The sequence below is a fragment of the Aphelocoma coerulescens genome, chromosome 11, assembly GCF_041296385.1.
Source record: "Aphelocoma coerulescens isolate FSJ_1873_10779 chromosome 11, UR_Acoe_1.0, whole genome shotgun sequence".
In the NCBI taxonomy this organism is placed as follows: Eukaryota; Metazoa; Chordata; class Aves; order Passeriformes; family Corvidae; genus Aphelocoma; species Aphelocoma coerulescens.
The window spans coordinates 8,191,620-8,215,749 of NC_091025.1; the positions used below are offsets into that span (position 1 = coordinate 8,191,620).

Sequence of the window (24,130 nt, forward strand, 5' to 3'; positions counted from 1 at the left end):
TGCAGCAAAGAAGGTTCCTCTCTAAAGGCTCCAATAAGCCAGCCTGCCCACATCCCCTCCTAACAAGCCAGTAAAAGCAAACTCTGTACCTCCACATTGACATTTCGGATCTGCACATTGATCAGTGAAAACTCCTGCTGCAGTGTTTGAGGCAGCCCCAGTTGGTCCGTTTTCTTTCCCACCAGGGCGTCATTCAGGAAATCTTCTTTTAAGGCTGACAGGAAAGATGGAAAACAGGTTGAGACAAGCCATAACAGGCAGAGTTTTTCACAGGATGTCAGGAGGCAGCCAAGGCAGCAGGTTTTCCTCTGCTCTTCTGACACATGGAGGTATGAGTTTTACCTGGCAAAGACCTGAGAGCTGGAGGGTCTCAGCTGTCGTTTAGAGGCAAGTTTCTGACCCTTCTCTTCAAAAAACCAAACCTGTCTGCACACAGCGTTCCCAGGAAGGTTACAGAACCTACCTGTACTCTGTACAGTCCTAAATGGTCCTTCTCTTCTCATGTGAGACCCTTTTTCCTCCCTACACAGTGCTGCCAGAGTCACGATCGGCTGAAGTGGAGCGTCTCAGCTCAGCAGGAAAGAACTGCAGCCAAAGCAGTCTCCAGGAGGAGCTCTGGTCTTTGGGACTAACACTCCACCACTCCTGACTTTTAGGGAAAGCTTCCAAAGCATAATGCTTTGGGAGACAGCAGGGAGTATTTCTGGTCCTAATAGAAGCCTAATTCATTTGTAACAGCCGTTTTCATTTAATGTTGCGAAGCACTCTAGTGCTTTAACAGCCTTTAAAGACTCATCAAAATACTGGGTCTAACTCTCCAGTTGCAACAGTTTTCAGGAGGACAACAACCCCTGAAGGCCAGAACACATTTAAACAGCCAGACAAGCGCTGCAGGACACAAAGAATTACAGTTAACAAACTTCACTGAGTTTCGGAAGAACTGGACTCTGCCTGTGGTTGTGCCTGGCTTTTTCCTCGTTTCTTGCTATGTACCTCTATTGGGGCATTTTGCTGTGGCACCACTTCTTAAGAAGGCTAAATATATTTTTTTATGATGGTTCCAAGGACAGAAGGGAAGTCCTGATTTTTCAGCTGTTATTTTCACACTTGCAGTATCAAATTGCACAGACTATTCCTAGCAAAAAAACCCCAAAAAACCAAATGAAAAGAAATGCAAAAAGTTGACCTTTTACAGGCATTCGCCGAGAAGTTACCGACTTTGCTGTTGGGACAAATATCTGGTATTACCACTGCCCAATGGGTTGCTGGATTTGGTTAAGTAGGATGCTTAGCCAATCATTCTTGTTTGCAATTTTATTACAGTGCTTAGATATACTCCAGAAAAGGGAGCTGAAAAGGAGATTAAAGGAAGATCAGTGGCTCTCAGGAAAGATAATTATTTCTAGCTCAAGACAGCATATAGCTTACTGAAAAGCCATCTCTGAGGTTCCCAGTATGGGCAGTACCCTCCCTTTGTCTTCTCCTCCCATTCCCTTCCAATTAGTTTTTAATCCTCCAAAGCCACGCATTTGTACAGATTCCTAAAGCTCCTCTATAAGCAGCAGGGAGAGCTTGCACAGCGAAGGCACAGCTGGGGCTCTCTCATTCACCTGCAGAGTGCTGTTCTCTTCAAAGATCCCCCAAAGTGCTTTACTAATATAACATGAAGGCTTTGTCTGCAGCTTAAATGCAGCCATCCCCAGGGTGAAACATCAAGAGTCCACAATACCTTTTTGGCTAGAAAGAACTGAAATTCCTAGCTAGGGATTTGCTTGTACATTAATCCTGCAGTTGTGTTATTTGCAGCAAAATCTACCCTGCTACAGAAAAGCCATATTCATTCCCTTTGGCCGCAAGGAAAACCATACCAGTCTGGACCAAAGAAGAAACCACAGAGAAACCAGACACACACAGAAACCACATGGGATGTATGGATGTGCCTCATCAGGGACAGTGAAAGAGTTCACTCTCTCCTGTGGAAAAAAGAGAGATCAGGCAGCCAGAATGCTCCCAGCTGGAGCAAGAGAGGTTGTGCTGCCTCAGAAGTACTGCTCATGGTGAGCACAGGTAGCTGGGGCTTTTCCATCATCTTCTAAAACCCTGACATAGACAGAAGTTCTGATGTCTTTCAGAAACTTGTTCTGTTACCACACAGGACAGGAGGCAGAGAGGAACTTCACTAGCGATTGCTGAGCAGGAAACTTCCAGTAAGGAAGAGATGCTTTCACTAAGGGACCTCACAACTGCTCCTTTATTCAAATGACAGACATTAAACCACTTCTTCCCTTCTCTGCAGTTTATTGGCAAGCCAAAGGGAGAATCAAATTGCTTCCCCATAAACCCATCACGTGGGGATCCATTTGTGGCATGGCTACAGCACAGAAAGGAGCTGTGAATTTAAACCCAAACTGGCATAAAGGCATTGGTGCACCCAATTCTTCTTCCTCATGGTAGCTGTAGAAATCTCTTTAGATACCTTTTTTCCATGCACATCACCACCATGTGATGCCATAACCTCTTCTATTCTTGTACTTACACTGTTCAAACACTAACTCTGAATGTTTAACCTGGCCAGAGCCTTAACCACACAAACCCTCCTTCATGTTCCTTCCTCGCATGCCTTCTTTTCTGTAGGGACAAACAAACACTTTCTGTCAAAGTCTCTCCCATCCACCCTTCAGTATCTCTGAAGCCAGAGATACTATCCCTCCCGCTCTGCTCTGCCAACCTTCAGCCACCTCTCATCAATACATGACCAAAGATGCATGACCTGTCTCTCTATCTACTTCTGGTGAAGACACCAGCAAACACCTCCTGGTTAGATCAGTTCACACAGGGACCCCAGCAGAAGTGTTTAGGTACCAGGTGTGATGTAAGCAGCTTGTGTCAGAGTGCCTTACTCACACACTCCCTCTTCTGTGGGCTCATCTCTCGGCTTAAACTAATCTATCTTCTTAAAAGGCAGAACTTACTTCTGATTGCCTTACTTTTGGCAACAAGCCACAACTACAACCTAAAGAGAATGCAGTTAAATTAAAATCATGACAAGGAAGAGCTTCATTTTACAGCTAGAATCATTGTGTTAAAAGAGAAAATACTTGGGAGGACCATCCTGAGGAACCCCTAGTGCTTTTCCTCTGCCCTGATGAGGAATCCATTAACCTTTGAAACAACAGCAGGTTGCGCTTTGCCTGTGATGTTTTCTTATGCCAAAATGTATCTTCTTCCCAACACAAAGATGCTGGCGTTTGAGGTTCCACAAGCCATCACTTCTCACCTTCCTCATCCCCATGTCCAGAGTTATGCTGGGGCTCTGCATCCTGAGGGTGAAGGGTCTTGTCTGGCTCTGGCAGATGAGAAATCCCATCGATGAGGTCCTCGACTCCATCCAGGATATCATTAGCACAGAGCTGAAAAGAACAAACACACCCACATGCTGCACAACAGAATCCAAGCTGTGGGAAGAGCCACCACTAAACAACTCACTTCTCCAGACAGATGGATTTGCAAGGTAGGTCTGTCCACGCAACAGTCATGACTAAGACTGCATTGTTCCTGTGACAAAGACAGGTGATCTTCCACTTTCCAGCACCTTCAACTATGTCACCTCAGACAGCCTGGCCAAATCTCCTGCTCACTTAAAAAGCCACTTAATTGACAGGGCCAGTCTAAGTAATTGAGGTTTACCTTTAGTCAAAATTAAAACTGATATGACTTTAATTCCTTGAATTAATTTGTTAAAACTAGTTTAGTTTTTTAGATCAAATTTAATAGTAGCACAGTTTCGGCATTTGATATTTACACTCCAGTAGGATCTAGAGACCCAGGTGCATACGTGGGGCCCTATTGTTCTAGGTCCTGTATCAAAATGAGACTGTAAAACCCTGGATTTTAAGTTCAGCACAGGAAAACTGGGAAGATGAAGGGAAGAGAAAGGGTAAGGGTGTGATGTAGCAAATTACATCATTGATCACCAGCAACATGCCATCATCATGTGTGTAGTTTGATCCAGACAAAGACAAGGACAAAAGAGCAGGAGCCAGCAGAGGAAAAATAAAAGGAAAAATAAAGGCTCTGACATGAATGAACAATTGATTTAAAGACAGGAAAGAAATCAAATGTTCACAAATATATCAGGTAGGAGTAAAGGGTCATTTTTCACAGAGAAAGTTTGTTACAGACCTGCAGGACTCCTGCAGGATCTGTGCTGGGACACATGCTTCTCAAGATATTCATTAAAAACCTGGAATAGGAGGTGAATAGCGAAATGACCAGGTTTGCTGACGCCACCAAGTTTTTCAGGGCAGTAACAAGTGTGGCTGATGGCAAACAATCACAGAAGGACCTTACCAGAGTAACTGTATTAAAAGGTGAACTTTGGCTCAGGTAAATATAAAGCAACACACATTGGGAAAAAATGGCAAGTTCAAGCTGAGGGAACAACATGTAGAGAAGCCAGACTAAGCTGATGATTTCATGGAATTATGACAAACAATTTAAAAACTAAACTGAGCACTGAGAATTCTTTGGAAAGAACAAAGCTCAGATCCCCATCCCCAAAGGTATATAGTAGAATTGAAAAAGGGTCGTGAAAGGCAAAAGGACGATCAAAGAGAATTCTAGTACAAAGGACAAATTAAATCAAGACCTCTTGACTTGAAAAAGGAGGCAGCTGAGAAGGGATATGATGGAGGGCTGCAGAATCATCAGTAACACAGAGAATATGGCTCATTTAATCTTCAATGGTATGAAATTAGGTGGCAAAATAAACAAATGAGCTGGCTTTCCACACAACATGCAGAAAACCCTTGAAACTCCCTGTTGCTAAGATGTTTAAGGTGACAAAAATGTACACAGGTCCAAGAAAAGACAGAACAAATCTGTGGAAGTGAAACTCATCAAGCTTTACCAAATAACAAAGACGCCAGACTCAATGAGCCTCTAAGCTGCAAACAGCAGGAGGTTGACAGGGCGTTTGAGAGAAACATCACTCCATGCATGCCTCGTTCTTATCCCTTCCCAAGACATCAGCTGAAGGTATGACAGGGCTATGTGGCTCACTGTGGCCATATGAACCTCTGCTATGAGCCAGCACAGCTGTTCTAGTAATTGCATCAGAATCTGTAACTGCTGCAGATCCACACACTCACACCACTCACTCCAGGCTTAGAGGCAATGGACACAAGGTGAGGGAGAGGAGGGTACAATCCCTACATTTACCTAGCACCTAAACAGCCAAGAAATACAGCCTTGCAGCCACGGACATGGCATTTTAGAGGCAATGCAGGCAGCAACTGCCCTCTACCTTCCCCAAACAAAATTCTGCATTTAATGTTAGACAACAAAGCAGCTTCACACAGCCACAGAAACTTTTGAGACACAGGCTCAAAAGAGAAGCCCCATCACAGGTCTCCCTGGGGATGTTTTGGGGCTGGAGCAGAAGAGGAAAGTGAAGCAGCAGCTGGCTGCTGCGTCTGCAGGTCTAGGATATCAGAGGAGTGACTGGGAGTGCAAGGAAGGGGAGGTGAAGGCAGCCTGTAAGAAAACTGTCTACTGTTAAAGAGCCAGGGTGTTCACGTACCCTCTGTAGCTGAGAGTCAATCCGCCACATCCGCAGGGTCTGATCCCGGGACCACGTAACCAGCTGGTAATCTTTAGAGCCTAAAGAGGACAGAAACAATTAGAGACCCTGCTGGAAAACAGAGACTATCTCAGCCCTGTGTTTAGTGCAAACAGATTCAAACCAGCCAGCAGGCACATCCAATGGATAAGGCACTAAACTGAAAGGCAGAGCAAGTTCTTTTCTACTTGGAATTGACCCAGGTACATCAGCTTTGTGCCTCCCCACACCACAGTTACCACACCCCTAAACAGGCTGTGATTTACAAGCCAAAAGCACAAAGTATAATGAATGTGGCACAAGTTTTCCAACCAGGAATGAACAAGATCCACAACAATTTTTATTTAAATAGAAGAAATAGTATTGTAAAAATAAATGTTTCTCAACTATAACTGTAAAGTGAAAATGTATTTTAGTTCATCAAATCTGTTTCAAAAAGTAGATATTTTAAAACATTTCTAAGCTAAGAGAAAGTGGTTCTGCCCTTCCTCTTTTTGCTTCTGAAAGAGCTGGGTGATGCCAAGTTCAGGTTGTAAGGAAATAGATCTAACCACATACTATCTATCAACAGGCAGAGGCACACAGACCTATTTATGTCCATGTTTAGGTCTTGTGATACAGTTTTAAGTTTCCCTTGTCAAACAGCTGCCATGCTTAGGAATTTGCTGCTGCACAGCTGCTTCCTACACCCCTCTGCTGAGACATAGGGGCTGTCTAAATACAGCACAACGGACTCTGTGGAAGGAAATTTCTGCTATCTTGGTTGTCTCCACACTGAAGCAGACTTAGAATGTTTGTGTGATTGATTTACGTTGCTTGAGACAAGCAAGACATCCAGTCTCGGGTATGTATCTATTAACTCAGCTAAGAAAACCAACTGTAGCTCAAGCCTGTTTCAGTGTTCATTCACAAACTGTCTTAGACTGTGCCTCCAGATCCTAACATAGTTCTCCACTGCTCTCCTCTTTTTGAAAGAGGAAAATCAAGATATGGAGGTGACTTAACTGAATGGCCCCAGCAGCTGGTGGCCGAGGGCTGGACCAGCAGTTTTACACAGCATTGCAAAGTTGTAGCACAAGTGACACCAAAGCCAGACACACACATTCTGGCAGTGGCAGCCAAGGTGCTGGAAACAAAGCTGTGCTCTGTGTGGTTATGCAACCTCTGGTATGGAATCTCCTATTCTTAGCTGCTTACACTAGAAAATTTAGTCAGCACTGAACTCTAACAGCAGACTCTCTATCCCATGTTATTCCTCCCTTGCCTTGTCCAGCAAACAAGTAAGGTGAGCTTGCTGGGTCTGTGGTCTGGGATATGCTGGAGGCAGCTGATCCAGGCCATGATATGAGGGGTTGACTGGTTAGCCTGCAGCTCTGAGCAGAGGCAGGGTGCCTGCACTCATGCACCTATCTAATGATTTGCACAGTTTATTCTGAAAGATTCATTTAAAAAAAGACTCCCAGGAGAGTGGAAGCAATGAGAGTCACCACTGACCCATTCAGCATTTGTAGATTTGCTTTGTTAGCATGGAAACAAGGCAGTGCTTCCGTGGGCACTGCCATAAAACCAGTACAGAACAGCTGTAGTTTGAGGTGGGCAGTGGGGGCAGGAAGGTGAGCAGGAGCTACTCCAAAGAAAAGCAAGAGTCAAACAGCAACAGCATTGCAACCAGAAGCCAGGTCTCCACACCCCTGGTTAGCTGAGAGCCACTGCGCAGGGAAGAGAGCACATTCAGCCCTGAACTCACCTTCTTTCTGCTTCCTCCACTGAAACTCCAGCACCACATCATCATGTCCCACAAAAGTGTGGACAGGCGTGTTCAGGTCAAAGACATTCCAGAGGAGGAGACTGTTTTCCCGACGGAGTTGGGGGACCATCACCGTCACCAGCCCATTGCTGAAAGGCTTGAGAGAAAAGCATCCTTCCAGTTAACCAGGGGAGAGTTATGTTCCCACCCTGCTATTATACTCTCATTTTTCCCTTTTCCCACTAACACAAATACAAAGGTTTTAAATGAACTCAGCACAAAACAGAATCAGGCCAAAAACTGGGAAGGTCCAAGGCAATTGCAGTGCAAAAACACCGTATTTCAAGGGGTAAGATGTAGTACACTGAGATACTCAATGCAGCTTACTTAAGATGAGTAACTTCTTTCTGCTGCTTCCTCACTTTTCAGCTGTGAGGCTGGAGGGATTTCACCAGACTTTTCACTGGGGATCCTTACTGCAATCTGCCTGGAGCTGCAAGGACTGCTACCTGGGGATTGAGCCCCAGCAGCTCCTCAGGGTCACAGTGCTCAGAGGAACATGGAACCCAGCCCTACACCCCTTGCTGTCAGGACAGGGAAAGGCGATCAAAGATTCAAGGCACAGCACTGGCTTCAGGCCACATTCAGATCTCTGGGGAAGAAAACAGTTATGACTGATGTAAGGAGCCTTAGCTTCACATAGGTGGGTGCTTGCTCACTCCTTCTCCTGAATGCCCCCACTATGGATGCTGCTTTTCTAGGCCTTTTAGGCACCAAGAGGGATTTTTAAAATCAACTTAATAATGTCCACAAGTAGAACTGGTGAGAAGCTCTTGGGCGGTTCTTTATTTAATGTCTCTTTGTGCATTCTTCTCAGAACACAAGTGGAGCTTGTGGGAGTTTCTCACTCACCGTGTATCTTGCCTTCCAGACAGGAACCTGGCAGGGAAGGATATTGAGGTATTTCCGAGGCTGACGGTAATCCCAGAACTTGAAAAAAAAAAAACAACAAACCAAGAGAAAGGCAAGGAAAGGCAGGAGTCAGCTGGCTATACTTTCAGGCTGTAGTTTTCCACATGGCTTGCAGATAGAACAGACCAAAAAGCATGCCAGGGTGCCCACAGCATCATTAGTAATCCCATTCATTAACAGCAGAGACGGCCCCAAAGGACAAATACCAAGCTATCAGCGTCTGGCAGCATCCCTTAGAAAATGAGTGACTTGGGGTCATATTCACAGTGATCATAGCTTGAGTAATTAGAGCAGGGAGACAGGCAGCCTGCTTGGGCTTTCAGAGCTACAAGGTACCCTGCAGGCTGCCAGCCAGTGTGCCAGTCCAGGCTGGACGCAGGCCCACCCTGCTGTTACTGCTAATTTTCTAATGAAGAATCTAACCTTTTGCTTTGCTAGAATACACATCAATTGCACTCGCCTCAGAGCTTAGCTCAATGTGAATGAACTCCATTTGGCTGACATACAAAGCATGCTATTTCCCCTCAAGTAAGAGGCCCTGCACAGCAGTGCTTGTGGCAGTCTCTTATTGATAATCCTGCTCAATATGAGTTTGGAAACTCCAGGGGCTGAAGTATGTCTCCCCTCAAGTTGCTGTAATCAGCTTGAGGCTGGCAACACTGCATTTCGGGAAAAAGGCTCTTCTGGCTATTTGTGGTCTGTTCCTTTCTGGCAAGCAACAGGCAGAGGGAGTTGTTTTCAGCTTCAATACTGCCCTGATCACCACAGATATGTGGCAAACATATGTGCACCCATTCTTCAATGACCTCTTGGCCTGTTCTGAAAGTGCAGTCCTGGCTCAACACACCAGGTGGCCAGAAACCAAACAATGAAGATCCAGATCTTGCCAATGGCAAAGCACTCCCCCAAACTTCAGCAGCAGCAGCAGGGGATCTGCTCCACCATCCTTCCACCCCCCTAGCAGGAACTGCAGAAGCAACACTTACCCTGACAGAGTTGTCCTGGCTGGAAGTGGCCAGTGTATACTCATTGTCAGGATGCCAGTCCAGACCGTGGATTTTGGAGAGATGAGCTGCCAAATACTCCACTGCAGTGCTGGGTTTCTGCAAGGAGAGACATTGTCCTTTTCAGCGCAGGACTCCTGAAATTTGGTCTAGTTCTTTGGCATAAAAAGAGACACTGTAACAAGGGCAAGACAGTTAGAACAACCACTCCTGCTGGGGAACAGCAAATAGCTCAGCAAAAGTAGTTGAAGAAAAAAATCCTTTAAAGGTATGGCAAATTCCAGTCACCAAGCACACCTAACCTTAAACCATGCTTTATACTCAGTTTAACAGTTAAGTACTATGACATCAAAAGGAAAATGTTAATGGGCACAGTTTCTGAGGAAGGAGGCTACCTAGATACTCTCTTCAGGCTCTTGGACTCCCAATTCTCTCTAATTTAAACTGACCCATGAGAGAGATTTGGGATAAAGTAGTACATTTCCTCAGTATTTATCTGTCACCAGAGGAATGTCTGTATTGGGTAGGTGGGAATATGCACAGACTATTCAAAAAGCCCTCAGCTTACCCTTTTGTCCCATATTCGGACATCCCCATCATGGCTTGTTGCTAAACAGTTGGCATTTTTCTTGTTCCATTTCACCTGGGAAGCTCCAGCTGCAGCACAAACACAGCAGGCCAAAACAAGCAATTAAAGAGAAAACAGCACAGTAGTCCCATGGCCTGGGCCAAGAGCTGCTCTCAGCCCAGGAAAAGCAGTTCAGAGGAAGGGTATCCCAGAAGCCATCATAAAGGATGGCATGAAAATTATTAACTCCTGATTCCTCAGTGTATCATTTGTATCCTCAGGACAGCAAAGCAAGTGTTCCAGCTGCATGCCTAGAGATCTTTACCACATCTTCTAGCCAGGGGCTGTACCTGATTAAAATACTCATGTCCATTAGCTCCAATGGAGCAGCTTCCTCCAGACCAGAAATGTAGGTTCATCACCTCCTTCCCAAATCCCCTCTCTTTATTCAAGTTACTTCCAGGTGCTTAGTGCCTGTTTCATCTCCCCACCACCCTCCATACTATCAGCTGCTACACAGGCAACTAATGCCATTGATCTATGATTAAAATACAGGTGTAGAAGAAGGCTGCTGTGCAGGCGACCTTGGGCGTGGCCAGCTGGAGGTGGACTCACTGGGTGGACCAGAAGGCCCATCTGTCAAAATACACCACAGAAGTCAAAGACATCAATGATGGTGTAAAGAAACTGGATGATGGTCCAGATATGACTCATATGTGGTATTATGAGGGACTCAGTCAAATCAGAAGATGGGTAGTTATTTCTATGAAGAAACAAAGCACAGCTTCAGTTAATGTGGATTATTCAGATATTGTAAGCATAATGCATCTGTTCATCCTTATTCTGCCAGTATTTTCAAACCTTTTGAGCTATCAGAAAGGTGAGATCCATGAGAAAGCTAAACAGATCTCAGCCTGCTGCTATTCCCCACCTCCACTACCCACCTCCTGCTGCATGGTGAGCAGATTCATCCTGACAACCTGGCAAAAAGCTATTCTGGGGGATAAAAAGCTGCAAATAGACTGCCAGTTGATTGACTTGATCCACTCACTGAAGGGTACACAAATGTCTGGACCAGCATTAAACAGCATCAGGCACAGGAGGAAAGAAGGAAGCAAGGAAGCTTTCTGGGGAGCAGGCTGCTGGGCTGGCTCAGCCGTGAAACCTCACCCCAGACACCAGAACCGACCACTGCTTCTCTCTGACTCAGTAAGGTTTTTGAATTTCTGTGACAGAGAGGTTTGCTGGCTGGGAGGGGATTGGGAGCTGCTGCAGATGTGTAGCCTAAGGAGATGTAAGCAGCAGAGCACAAGAGTTACACATTGTGAGGACTGCTCCAGTACTGGGGACAGTAACTCAGTGAAAGGACGTTCTGCTCATCATCCGTGCCCAGTGCCAGCTCCAGCCAGCGAGGACGGACACGCAGCACCTGCCAGTGCGTGGTATTGCAGGGGCTGGACACTCACCCTGCCAGCAGCCAGGACAAGAGCACAGCCCAAAGACAGCACCTTGCATGCTACTTGCACGTTGCAGGTGCCCCAGGGAAGCGGATACAGCCAGCTGCTGTACCCAACCCTCAGTGAGCAAGGGGGACAGGCTGGCACAGTGCTGCCTGAGGTGTGGTTCAGTTCCTCAACTGATTCAATCAAACATAAAAGGACGTGAGGAAATTACAGACAGACAACCCAGGAAAAGCAGTGCAGCAGGGTGGTTAAGCACAGAGGAAGCTCCATGTAGCTGTTCACCAATGTCACGACAGCAAGTTCAAGGACCATAACTGCCCTCCATGCCTGGGAACCTCAAGGGGCTCCACATCTCTTCTGAATTCTGCTTCTCTAAAAGGAGTTGTGAACAGGAGCCTCTCAGGCTGCTCCTACATGCGACAATCACACATGGTGGCACTTCTGTACTTTGCCATGCCTGGCCTTGGAGCATGAAGGGAGGGAGGAGTAACAGTAGAGGCATGCAACAATAACGTTGTTTATTGCCTACATCATACAGGTCAGACTTACCAACTGCGGAGAGCGAGACTGTGGGCTTCCTGGTGTCTCTGAAATACAATGTGGCCACTGTGAGTATACACAGCATAGTCCAACCTTCCCAGTGAGCTCCCTGCTGTTCCAGTGCTAATGTTATTGCTGCCTTCAGACCTAAAGTACCTTCTGCTTACCAAAATATACCAGCATTAAATGGAATAAAGGTGATCAGCTGGAGGACAACAGCCATCCTGGAAGTGTTCAAGGCCAGGTTGGATGAGGCTTGGAGCAACCTGGTCTACTGGAAGGTGTCCCTGCACTTGGCAGAGGGATGGAAATAGATCTTCAAGGTCCCTTCCAACCCAAACTATTCTATGATCCTTGCCACCACATGCAGCAGGAAGTTTAGGACAGAGGCCAGAGCTGGACAGGACTAGAGAGAAGAGAAACATACACAAAGTGTGGCATATTGCAACTGGGTAGGCAAGGAAACAGGGCTCACAAATTGTTGCTGCAGGAAGCAACAAAACAGCCTTTCCAAGGAGGATTAAACGAACAAACAGAGCTGTGGAAACACTCGACAAAAGCCACTGATGCGTTTGTCGAGCCTTTGCAGATCCTGATTTAAAGCAGATGGAGCAGTTACTACAGAGCAAAAACTTCATGTCTAGCATATAATAACAAAATTAGTAGGAAATCAGCCCAGCTGTGTGCAGTCCAAATTCTGTCTGTCTACAAACCAAATTCCACAGCAGCAGGAACCAGTGAGGCACCACGACAACTCCTAGCAGCCAGGGCATAGATCAAGGTAATAATTTAATTCCTGGCCTGGCTCCTCAGGAATTCACCTGCTCTTTATGAAAAGTGCCAGTGAAAATAAGGAATATTGTCTTCAGCTTTTTCTGTTTGCTGAAAAGCAGAGCATTTTCTGGAATGGACCGCACCTCTTCCTCTAAGAGTTTCTGCCTAATCAAAAAGTCATTTTGTATGAAAAATTAAGTGGGGAATTTCCAGCTGCCCTTACTGCAGGACTACCTCCCTAGGGTGTCATTAGAGACAGTCACTTCAGCAGGATGTTAATTTGCTGGAGGCTAGCAGCGCCAGGACCTCAGTGCCACAGCAAGCTCAGAGCCTTTCCTAGCACAAGTGGGATGTAGACACTTTCAGAGACTGCCTAAGGAAGCATTTCTGGGCAAGTGATACAGGCAGACACAAAACAATGGAAGGGCACAACAGAGTTAAAGGAGGACTTCTGATAACAACCTTCAGAGAACTCTATTTTTTCTGCTTGGTGATAAAATAGTATCACAGGAAAACAACCAGCAGTTATTGTATCTACGTCTTTTAATTACACATTAATAATATATTGTCATTCTGAAGCACCGTTTAACCAAGGATCTAAGTGGTTGTTCACAGGAGCTAAGCAAGCCTCCAAGTAGCCTGGTGCAGGGGGGTTATATAATTATCCTCCTATTATAACTGAGTAAGGGAGGCAGAGAGGAACAAAGTGATTTGCTGGGGGTGATAAAGAGTTATTGTACAGCCAGCAAGAGAACCCAGAAGTCCCAGTGCCAGCTCCTTGCTTCTCAGGTGTAAAATATGGGGCTTAAATTTGGACATATAGTTGGAACTATCTGCTGAAAATACTCACGGCAGAAAGCAGCACCAGGAAACAAGGGAAGGTACAAACAGGAAAACCTTCCTGAATACCATTGTCAGTCTTCCCACCACTGAGGGAGAACCAGCAACAATCACTGAATTTTGCAGAAAATGACTACAGGACCATGAAATGGTGCTCATTAATTCAGCTAAAAAAACCCAACAGGTTGAGGAACACCCTTGGGCTCCAAGAAAAGCCTGCAAGGAAATATCTAAAGTGGGCAGGGAGTGAAGCCAGACAGTTATAGCTTAACTGTACCACTCTACTGCCCATCACTGACTCTGAATTGGCTTGAAAATAGGGGAGCAGAAGTCATCTTGGAGACAATGGGAGTAGCTGAAGCCCTTGCAAGTACAGCTAAAGAGCAGCACCCATCAGGGTGTGCGCTGCCCTGCAAGCTTATAATTATGGAAAGGAGTCCAGTGATTTCCCCAAAATGCAGAAACATACTGATTCTTACTTGATGTCCCAAATGTAGATGTATGTGTCCACTGAACTGGTGACCAGTAGATCTGGCTCAAACACTGCCCAGTCCAGGTCACTGCAAATGCAAAATCATAGTAGATCAGTAAAGAAAAGCACACACAGAGTTTGCATCAACTTCTCACAAGCCACCAGTACATTTTCCAACAAATTCACAGCAACTCCGTGACATCTACTGAAACTTTTAAAGTAAAAAGCAAGATCTTAATAATTTCTCTAAGTAAATTCCAAGAAGCAATGAAATGCTTCTAAGTAAATTCCAGTGAAGCATCCTCCTAGCCCTGAACTTTACAGCTACCGTGTGTGTGCTCTTTCCCCTCCAGGCAAAGGGACACTGTCTCAAAGAGTTCTCAGTAACCACACATCCTTGGCATCTACTCCTCACTCTGTGATGCCTCCCTGTTGGGTACACCAAGTGCACCTGGGACACAAACAGTCTCCAGCCAGCCCAAACAACTGTCCTTTCAAGGGCTGCAAATACTTTCCACAGTCAGAAGCTTGAGTAAAAACAGTCCTTCAACTGCATTTCCAACCCAGCATTGAAATACAACCTTAAAACATCAGGCAAAAATCTCCCCTGCACCATTGTAACACTCTCTAAACTTGGTCTTTGGGATTACCTGGTTTAATTAAGCTGCTATCACACAGAAACACAGCTGGGATTCAATTTAATAAACATGCTGCTATCTGTTTCCCAGACGATGGCTGCTGCTCTTTACAAGGATGGCAGCCTAAGGCAATGACACTCAAGCCATCAAGGGCTAAGGTGATATACTGAGGGAGCCATGAGAGGGTGAGCTGCTTCACACATGACATCATCACCAAATGGGAAGGCAGTCCAGTCTAGAGAAGTGAATAAAAACAGGCTCAGACAGTGCCTGAGGGGGCCAGGACCGAAACATTCCGCTTCTATGAAACGATGCATCATTTTCCACTCAGCAGCCCACAGCATTGCTTGTTCCTCACCTGATCACACGTGTGTGTCCTTGCAGAGATGTGCAGACTTCCCCATTACCTTCCTTCCACTTATACAGGTCAACGCGCTGGTTGCTCTGCAATTAGATGGAAGAAAAGAGAGACAGTCTCAGGCCAACAAGGCAGTACAGGGATCTGTGTGTTAGGACCAGGTTTCCTTCACTTTGAACAACCTCAGTTAACAATGAGTCATGCTGTGATTAGCAAAGTCCTTGCCCAGAGCAGGAGAGCAAAGATGAAATACAGGCTGCAAGGACTTTCAAAAGCTTACACTTTAATTATACCCACTAAAAATTGGAGATAAACTAGAATGAGAGGAAAAAAAGCCACATTGCAAAATGTATCCACAAAATTATGTTCTCAGAGCCTTTATTTCCTAACAACATGCCGTAACTGCAGGCAATAGGCAGATAAATTCTCTCTGCAGGAATACCCTGCCCGTCTGTTAGACTCACAACTGGAGTTTTTGGTGAGGGGGATGAGGGATTACCACTGGTCGTCCTCAGCTCTCTCTCAATTCCCTTCTGGGATAATCAGGGCCATTGCCAAAGACAAACAATACAGTCTAATGGCTTCAAGGTCACCTCCTCAAGTGTACTCCCCCCATCCCTGCCAGCCCAGAAGAAAAACCTTAAGTGTTTATCACTAACTGTAAAAAACAAAGGCAAACCAGATGTATCAATGACAACATTACTTAGGGTTCCTTCACTCATTCCAGGAATATGCAGCCACACATGAAGTTACTTGAAACTAGTTATTGTGCTGCAAGTTCATGTTCTGTCTCAATCAAGGTTCACTTCAGGCCAGGTCAACTCTAATCTTTCTGGGGCAGGAATTGCCTTTGTGAGTGCACAGAGTGTCAAGTACAGTGGATCATGACTGGAAATTCATGCTGATTTTTCAAAACCAGAAAGAACATAACCTTAAAATGTTATTTTCATTAGTTCCTCATTTTCAGACTTTTAGGCAGATGAGGGAAAAGATAAGAGACTTCACAGAAACACACAGTTGTTGAGGTTGGAAAAGACCTCTAAGATCACTGAGTCCAACTGTTACCTTGCAATTTTTGTGGCAGGTTTTTTTTGTGGTGGTGGATTTTCTTCCTACCCCACAGCTGCTTCATGTGAATTTCAACTTGCAGATAGATAAAACGTTACAGCCTTCTCTGAAATGGAAGGTCTCGTCCCAGCTCAGCAATAATATATGGCATTTCTCTAACTGCTCACAGCAGGGCTGCACAAGAGCTTAGGGCAAAAACCAACTCTTTGCATGTTTCTCATTGACAGAGGTATTTAAGGGGTAGAGTGAAATTACCCCATGGGCTTATCCAGTACTGCAGAGACAAGATACAAGACAACCATCACCAGAGAGACTGCTCCTCCCAACAGGAGCATTTTCTAAAAGACTGTGATTTTACTAAGTATCAGTATTCACTTCCAACAACTTCATCACCCCCTTGTTCAAGAATCTGTGGCCACACTAAAGAACAAACAAGGACCTAGGATTGAAAACAACAGCATTTCTGAAACAACAGCTTCGGAGTCCCCAGAAACATGCATGAGCCAGAGGGCAGACACAGCCAAGCACAGCAAAAGGATTTGCTCCAGCTCTTCTGGAAAGAAGCTAAACACAAGGACAGATTCCCCTCTGCCTGAACCACTTCCAGTTAACAGGATTGCATACCAGGCAAGGCTGCTAGCAAACAGGATGGCTGCCTTTTACACTCCTTTTCCATCCACAGGAATGAAGAGGGATAAGACCCTTGGGCTGTCTACAACACAGTGAAATGGCTGAAAAGGTGGTGGTTTTCACCCAAACTGAAAAAGCTGCCTTATCTCATCTTGGGGAATTCCTCAACCCGTGTGTGTCAGCAACTATCTTCAAATCCCCAGAGCATCACAGCATCTTTGTTTATAAACAGAAGCAGCAAGGTTTGATGCCAGCTACACCTGGTTTCAGTCTGAAACAAGATGGGTTCCTGTGTCCACTCAGAGCAGCAAGAGGCAGGAGTGTTCAGATGGGCACGATGGGCACAGCCCCCCTTTGCAGCACGGTCCTGCTCAGATCAGCATGAACTCATCGCTGGATATTGTCTTCAGAGTGTGTTTGAAAAGAAGCTTTCCTGCTCCACTTGTGGCCTGCCCAGTGCATTTCCTTACTTGGTTTTGATTTCCACAAACTGTACCCAGAAGTGGCACTGAAGGACACCTTTTTGCCAGTTTTACTAACTCTCCACTCAGAAGCAGACTGCTGCTGAAGGCACCTTTAAGATGTCAGTCATGTGCCAGAGCAGGGAAGAGAGAGGCTGGGGAATGTTAGAAAGCAAACAGGTAGAGGCTCCCAGCTGACAGCACCAGTCCACTTTTAAAACTGCCTTTAATTGAAATCCTAGCCAATCCAGAAAGCAAAAGGAACAAAAATCCTAAGAAATCACCTTCAACTAGGTGTTTTCTCAAAAAAAAAATAGATGAAATCTCTCCTATAAAAGCAGACACAACACAGCAGAAAAGGCAGCTCACCCAGAAAACAGTCTACACCTGGCTGGTGCAAATTGCCACGGTGCTGTGGGTGATGGCTGAGAGATCCACCAGCAGAGCTCAGGGCTCTGGGTGAACAAGCTGCAGAGCATGACAGACCAAGCATAGAGAAGAGCCAAAAACTGCACTCAGTCTCACACAGTCATTACTGCTTCTTCAGCCCAACCCACTGCCTCATGGAACTCCTCACTGATCCAGTCCATGCCCAAATGCTGCAAATCCCAATTGTTACAGCACTGAGCCAGTATTGACCTGTGCTATTTACAGGCTTCCTGGTGCACCACAGCTGAGCAGCAAGGCAGGGAGGTGAAAACAAAACAGCACAGAGCGAGACATTCAAGAAGTGCACAAATCTCAGAACGGAAATCAGAAAGAGAACACTTCCCTCCAGAAAAGGACCATTTGGATGCTTGATTTCTTTGCCAAAGTATTTTGTAAATGACATACAAGCAAAATTACATTCAATCCTGACTGCCCAATAACTGAGAGCCATCAAACCAAACACCTCGCTGGCAGTAAATCAGAGTTAGGCCTTGATCTTGTAATGTGACTTGCAGAAGCATGTCTGTGCCAGCTCCACACAGCCTTCCAGCTCTGCAGAGGCTCACCCATGAAAGAAAGACCAGGGAAGACGATGAGTTACAGCTTTTAAATGAGTGAACTTACTGAAGCTGCAAAGTAGTAGGCGTAGCTGTCGTGGGGGTTCCACTGCACCGCCCCAATGTCCCACTTGCTCTGCCGGGAGATCTTCCGATGACCCTCATTTGGTGCATCCAGGTTAACGATGTAGAGGAAACGGCGGCTGCAAGACACACAGACACAAAGGGGCTGCATCTCACAGGACTGATCTCAAAACCCCAAGCTCACACAGAGCTCACAGCCTTGTGTTTAGAGGCACAAGAATCAAAAGAGAAGCATTTCACAAGACAAGTGAAAACACTATTCCTGAAAATGCTACATTTGACTACATACTTCAAAATTGACTTAAAAAAAAAACCAACGCAACCCCCCAACAAAGACAAGACACGGTGAAAGCAGAAAGGACCTGCAAATGTAATAGATAGCTCACACCACAGGAAAACCCAGATAACTTGGATACAAAAGGAAGTGCTGGAAAATGGTGCAAACACATTCAAATAGGCTCTGCTGACCTAATGCTGCTGCTGCAGCAAAGTGCCACAGGCCTGGGAGTGCAATGCAACAGCTTCAGCCTGGATAGGTTGCTCTGAGCAAGAGTTAATGAGCCTTGACAAAGATGATTCTACGTGGGTGCTTCTTTCCACACCAGTCTGAGGGCTTGGTTCCACCAACAGTACAAGAACACCTGCACAGAGCTGATACTCAGCTGCAGCAGCTTGTTAACGTGGGTGGACACAGTCCTGCACAGATTTGGTTCCATTACTTACCTGAGCTAACTCTGTATGCCACAGAAATAATTCTGCATGACGGCAAACCTGAGCTCATACATCCTGCTGGATGTGGCCAACTCCCCGCAAAGCAAGGCATCCTGTGTGATTCATCTTACAAGCAAGAGAAACTGCCCAGAAATAATTGTGAGCCAGCTGAACCCTATGGAAGACCAGCATCAAAACATGTTGAACCCTACATAATTAACCACATGAGCATCATCTTTCAGCTGCATAATGACTATACAGCTGCTCTGAGCACTGGCCATTCCTCCTGTTATTCCTGTGCAGAGCTGCCAGTCTAAGAGTTTACACGGAAGCAAGCACCCCTCCGAGTTGTACCAAAGGACTTGGTTACTTGAAGGCTGACCAAAGATCAGCTACACTCACATGATTCTGAAGTTAACATCCTAATTGGTGTGGCAATTGTGTCACTGAGAGTGGGACAGGAATAGCTGTTAGTAATGAAAGGCAGGAGCTGGAAAGGCCCTGCCAAGCTGGTTGAAGACCTGCCCTGGAGGTGGATATGTAAGACCAAGCTCTCCTTGGAGCTTGGGCAACTTGGGAGTCTGTGGCACCGACTGCTCTTTGTATTATCCCACACTGAACCGGCAGAGAAGCACATCAGAGAGCCCCATGGGCACACTTTGGGGCAAATTTTGTTAGAAAATAATCTAATCTGTATTTCAGCACAATCCAAATAGGACTTCATGATGTTCTACCTCCCATATGGGGATTTGGGAAAGAATTTACCAGGAAAGCCACAACAGTATTTTACTGTGCTCTTGTTGCTGTCTCTCCACTCTGTATCCCATTGGGAACATGACCCAGAATCAGTTTCATTAAGCTTTGAACAGAATTCAGCTGCACCTTTCTGAAACAATCCATCAACAGCTCAGCTGAGGTCAGCCTGCAGGTTGCTGGTCTGACTTGTGGAAATGACTGTCACACTCACCCCGAGAGCACGGCGCGCTGTCCCAGGCAATCCACTGACATCGCAGTCGCCTGTTAAAGAGAAACACAGACCAAAACTAAATAATACCTCTCAGGTCAGCTGCTCAGTCAAACACATGGCTTCAGGGAGGAGTTCAGGAAAGTAACATCCTTTTAAAGTAGCACAGAGGGGCAATGGAGTGTAGTGGTCGATTTTGGGATGCAGGACAGCACATATAAAACATCTTTGTTAGCGTAAACTGAAGACAAGACCTGGCAGACGACATTATGAGCACTGAGACCTTGCTCCCTTCTCCCACTATGGCAATCACAGCTGCAGCCTTTCAATCAGCAATCTCTAATAATGTGTATTAATCAGCCTCTGCTCCTGCTCAGGAACTTTCTCAGTCTCTCTCTTTCATTGCAGGGCCAGATTTAATTATATATGTACTGGGAGATAGAAGTGCAACCATTTGTGTATGGCTGTTCTCCAAAAATGAGAGATGGCCAAGAGGCATCAGAATTTACTTTGGCATTGCTTGTAAAGAAGGCTATAAGATAACTTAAAGGCCATTAGAAAAAAAAAATTTAAAAAAGGACTGTTTGGATATTGTCTCCCCTTCTTTTTGTGCAGAATGAACTGGCTGATCAGCTTGTTTAAATGCCAAGAGAATAAAGGAAAATTTTACTTGGAAAGCTGAACAGTTCAGCCCATAAACATAGATATGACTTCAATAGAGTTTTGAGCATTCACAGTACAAAATCAGAATACGCCCCACATTCTTCACACTAATTGCTGTCATCTTCAAAGGTGCCTCTCTGAAGGCTCAGGATGTATCTCCTGCTGCTGTTCAGGATTTTAAGTGCTCTCAGCATGGATGTAACAAGATTTCAGGGTGTCCCACAGTTACTACTTACAAGCATCACTAAAACCTGACAGACAATACAGAAATCCCACTCCATTTCAGTCAGATCTGATAGTAAAATAACCATCACAAATTCTGAGCTTTTTCAGCCAGGGCCCATCCCCTCCTTGCAAATAGCCCAAGTAAGAGAAAAACATCATCACAGACCCATACTTCTCTAGAGACCACACGGCAAAGAGCTACAGTTGCCCACAGAGTTTCAGCTCATGATAAACCAAGACCAGTTTCACCACTTTTACTGTTCCACAAACAACCCCCTTTCATTACTTTTTACTAGGCAGCAAATCCAATCTGCTGACAAGGTTTCCCTAGTCCTAAACCTAATGCTGTAAATAAGGAGCTAGTTTTAAGATCTCTAAACGATAAACAATTCCAGCTTTCTAGACTCCTTGGCACCTTGCAAAACACAGAAAAAAACCTATGAAAAAAGTAGGTTACTAAATCCATTTAAAAAAAAAACACAAACAAACAAAACAAACCAACAGAAGAAAGAACTTTTCCCAGATGTTACACATTTTTCTTCTGAGAAATTAAAATGAGGATCACTAAAGCCATTATTGTAACTGGAGTTTTCTCATGTGATGAAGAGCTAGTCAGGAGATATATTTCATACAGTTGGGGCCATCTTTCCTCAACACAGAAAAAAAAAACATGTCAATTTGAAGTGATTGATAATTTTATATACAAGTTTATTTTTTCTGGTGTTGGCACCAGGATCTCATAAATCCTTACAAATTGTTTTCAATAGTGAACACTGGTAAACTGTTTTTTTCCAGGCACCAAACATCATCAAATGTAATGAACAATAAAAATGAAGTAAAAAGTTTCACATCTGTCAGACTGCTACTCTGATGGGTCACAAATTAAGTTGTTTTACAGCAACAAACAGTTCCCTAAGATACAAGAGTCTTATCTAGGCACAGGAAAAAACACCAAACAGCTGCCATTTAATGTGCTTGGCATAGCACTGTCAGTCTTCACAGCACAACCTTCTAGAAGGGGGGAGTTGAAACTGAACAAACCAACCTGAAAGCAGTTTTTGTCCTAAAACAACACTGTGGATAGCTAGAACTGCTGTTCATGAATAACAATGACATGAGTAAGCACAGGGAGCACTGCACATTTGAGAACCTGCTCTGAGCCTACAGCCCAGGTAGCATCTTCTCAGACTTCAAGCATCTACTTTGGCATTTCACTCGATTTCTGCCAGGCAAGCCAAGGAAAACTCCTTTTCATGTCTGAGCTTTCATTAGTTTTCAATTTAGCTTCATTCTCTCCACCTGAGAGTTAACAGACCAACCCAATTTGACATGGCTAGGCTGTTTTTCAAGAGCTGCGAACTCCTTAACAAGCAACACCAGTTCCCTACATACCTAAACCCCCATCCACACACTGAGTTGCTACAAATGGTTCTGTTTCAGCAGTGGATGAGTTTTACTCTCCTTTTTATAGTGCCAACAGCCCAAGAAGAGCCCATGGGTCTCATCTAAATCAGAAGAATACAGAGATTGCCACCTCTGTCAGCTTGTACAGAAAAATGACACTTGTAGGTAACACTGGCCCCAAAACACACAGTGATTTTCTGAAGTGTTACAGGTTGGGTGCTGTAGCTTTCTCATGACACACCCCAGCACGGTGAACAAAGACAACTGCAGTGCTTGCAGAAGTGTACTGGCTACAAATGTAACAGCTGCCCACTCTTTTGACTCATTTCCATTTAGGTTGGTTTAGGGATAGGGATTTTGGAGATAGTCTGGCCTACATGCAGAGCTCAAGCCTGGTACTGGATGATTTCAGCCAAGGTGCTCCAATTTCTCAAGCTCGTGTTTCCCACCTGCAAAAATGTTCCTGCAGACTCCTAAAAAAAAACCTCAGGCACAAACATATAAATGAGTTTAGCCTGAAGCAGCAGTCTGGCAGCCCCAGCAGTTCTCTGGTTTCATACAGGAGAGCAGGCAGGTCAGAACAGCTCCAGAAAGATCACACCATAGTAAAGGAAAGTGACCAAAACACCCGTGTTCACCCTCTGCCAAGGCTTGTGCCAGTGCAAGAGTGACACTGAAACCAACTGCTGCAGCAGGGAATGGCAACACCTGCCCCTTCTTCTCCCACACACCAGTCATTATGAGTAAGCAATAAAGTCATGGGGCCTCCTATCTCCTAAGCCAGATGCAATGTGAATCTGTGATGTAGGAAGATGTACCCTTGTATTTCATTACTGGTTTCCTGAGGGCAAATCCTCAGTAGCAGACGAGACTGCTTTAATGCTGCTGGGAGGAAAACTGATACAAAAGCTTTTGAGGTATAAAAGTGAAAAGCTTTGTGAGGTTACAGAGGGTAGGCTGGCAGCAGCACACAGGATTCAATGCCTCTGTTTGCAATGGTGAAGCTGCTACTGCTCCAGCACAAGAGGACAAATGAAACGAGAGAGCTTCCATTCTAGAAGAGCTTCTATTTATTTTAATCTTTCTGCATTTCCTGCTGAAGTAGTTCATAGTTCACCCACTGTATCTAGCTTTGTTAAGCAATTACCAGCACCTTAAAAACCCCATGTTTTTTAGAACAGAATCATAAAATCCCACAATGGCTTGGTTTGGAAAGGACCTTAAAGATCATCTTGTTCCAAAATCCCTGTCATGGGCAGGGACACCTTCTACTAAGCCAGGCTGCTCCAAGCCTTGTCCAGCCTAGCCATGAACACTTCCAAGGATGTAAGAACAACTTCTATGAAAGCATGGGAGCAAACTCTGAAGGGAGTTCTCCTGTTACCATCACCTTCAAAAACAAAAGCTGACCTTTTTGCTAATTACAAAAAAATATAACCCACTTTTCATTTTAATCCAGCAACACTTAGTAATTTATTTGGCAGTGAGACAGTAGCTCTAACAGTCTCCGGGAAAACTGACAGAGCCATAGAATGGTTTGGGTTGGAAGAGACCTTAAAGCTCATCTCGTTCCAACCCCCTGCCATACGCACGCAGTTTTCTCTAGACCAGGATGCTCAGAGCCCCATCCACGCTGGCCTTGAGCACCTCCTGCAAAAGGAAATGAGGAAAGACGCGTGGGAAGTGGCAATATCTTACACAAGGCCTGACAGTATATTTTAAAAATAACATACAAGACCTGATTAAGATTAGAAATTAAGTGCCCCGTAAATTAAGGCGTTATCTCCGCGCAAACGACTCCAGACCGCCTCAGCCCCGTCCATCGTCGGCGAAAGGCCCCGCGGGGCCGCCGAGCCCTCCCGGACCGGGACCTCCCCCCGCTCCGCTCAACACGGGCCGGCCGGGGGCTGCCCCCGCGGCGCGGTGATGCGGCAGCCC

At 45.3% G+C, this 24,130-nt stretch overlaps 1 protein-coding gene across 6 annotated transcripts in view; it reads right to left on the minus strand.

Moving 5' to 3' along the window:
- Positions 1-24,130, minus strand: part of WDR59 (WD repeat domain 59) — a 48,980-nt gene that overhangs the window by 24,718 nt on the left and 132 nt on the right. For 4 of the 6 annotated variants that reach the window (XM_069026754.1, XM_069026757.1, XM_069026759.1 and 1 more), the window contains exons 2-13: positions 19,904-19,953; positions 18,209-18,344; positions 14,997-15,082; positions 14,008-14,088; positions 11,924-11,961; positions 9,912-10,000; positions 9,326-9,442; positions 8,280-8,357; positions 7,368-7,524; positions 5,582-5,661; positions 3,278-3,410; positions 90-214 (exon numbers count right to left, since the gene is read on the minus strand). In XM_069026754.1, coding sequence (XP_068882855.1) covers positions 90-214; positions 3,278-3,410; positions 5,582-5,661; positions 7,368-7,524; positions 8,280-8,357; positions 9,326-9,442; positions 9,912-10,000; positions 11,924-11,961; positions 14,008-14,088; positions 14,997-15,082; positions 18,209-18,344; positions 19,904-19,953 — 1,170 coding nt within the window. Of the gene's footprint in view, positions 1-89; positions 215-3,277; positions 3,411-5,581; positions 5,662-7,367; positions 7,525-8,279; positions 8,358-9,325; positions 9,443-9,911; positions 10,001-11,923; positions 11,962-14,007; positions 14,089-14,996; positions 15,083-18,208; positions 18,345-19,903; positions 19,954-21,833; positions 23,843-23,930; positions 24,129-24,130 lie in introns of those variants that run through there. The other 2 variants (XM_069026755.1, XM_069026756.1) reach the window with 2 other exon arrangements.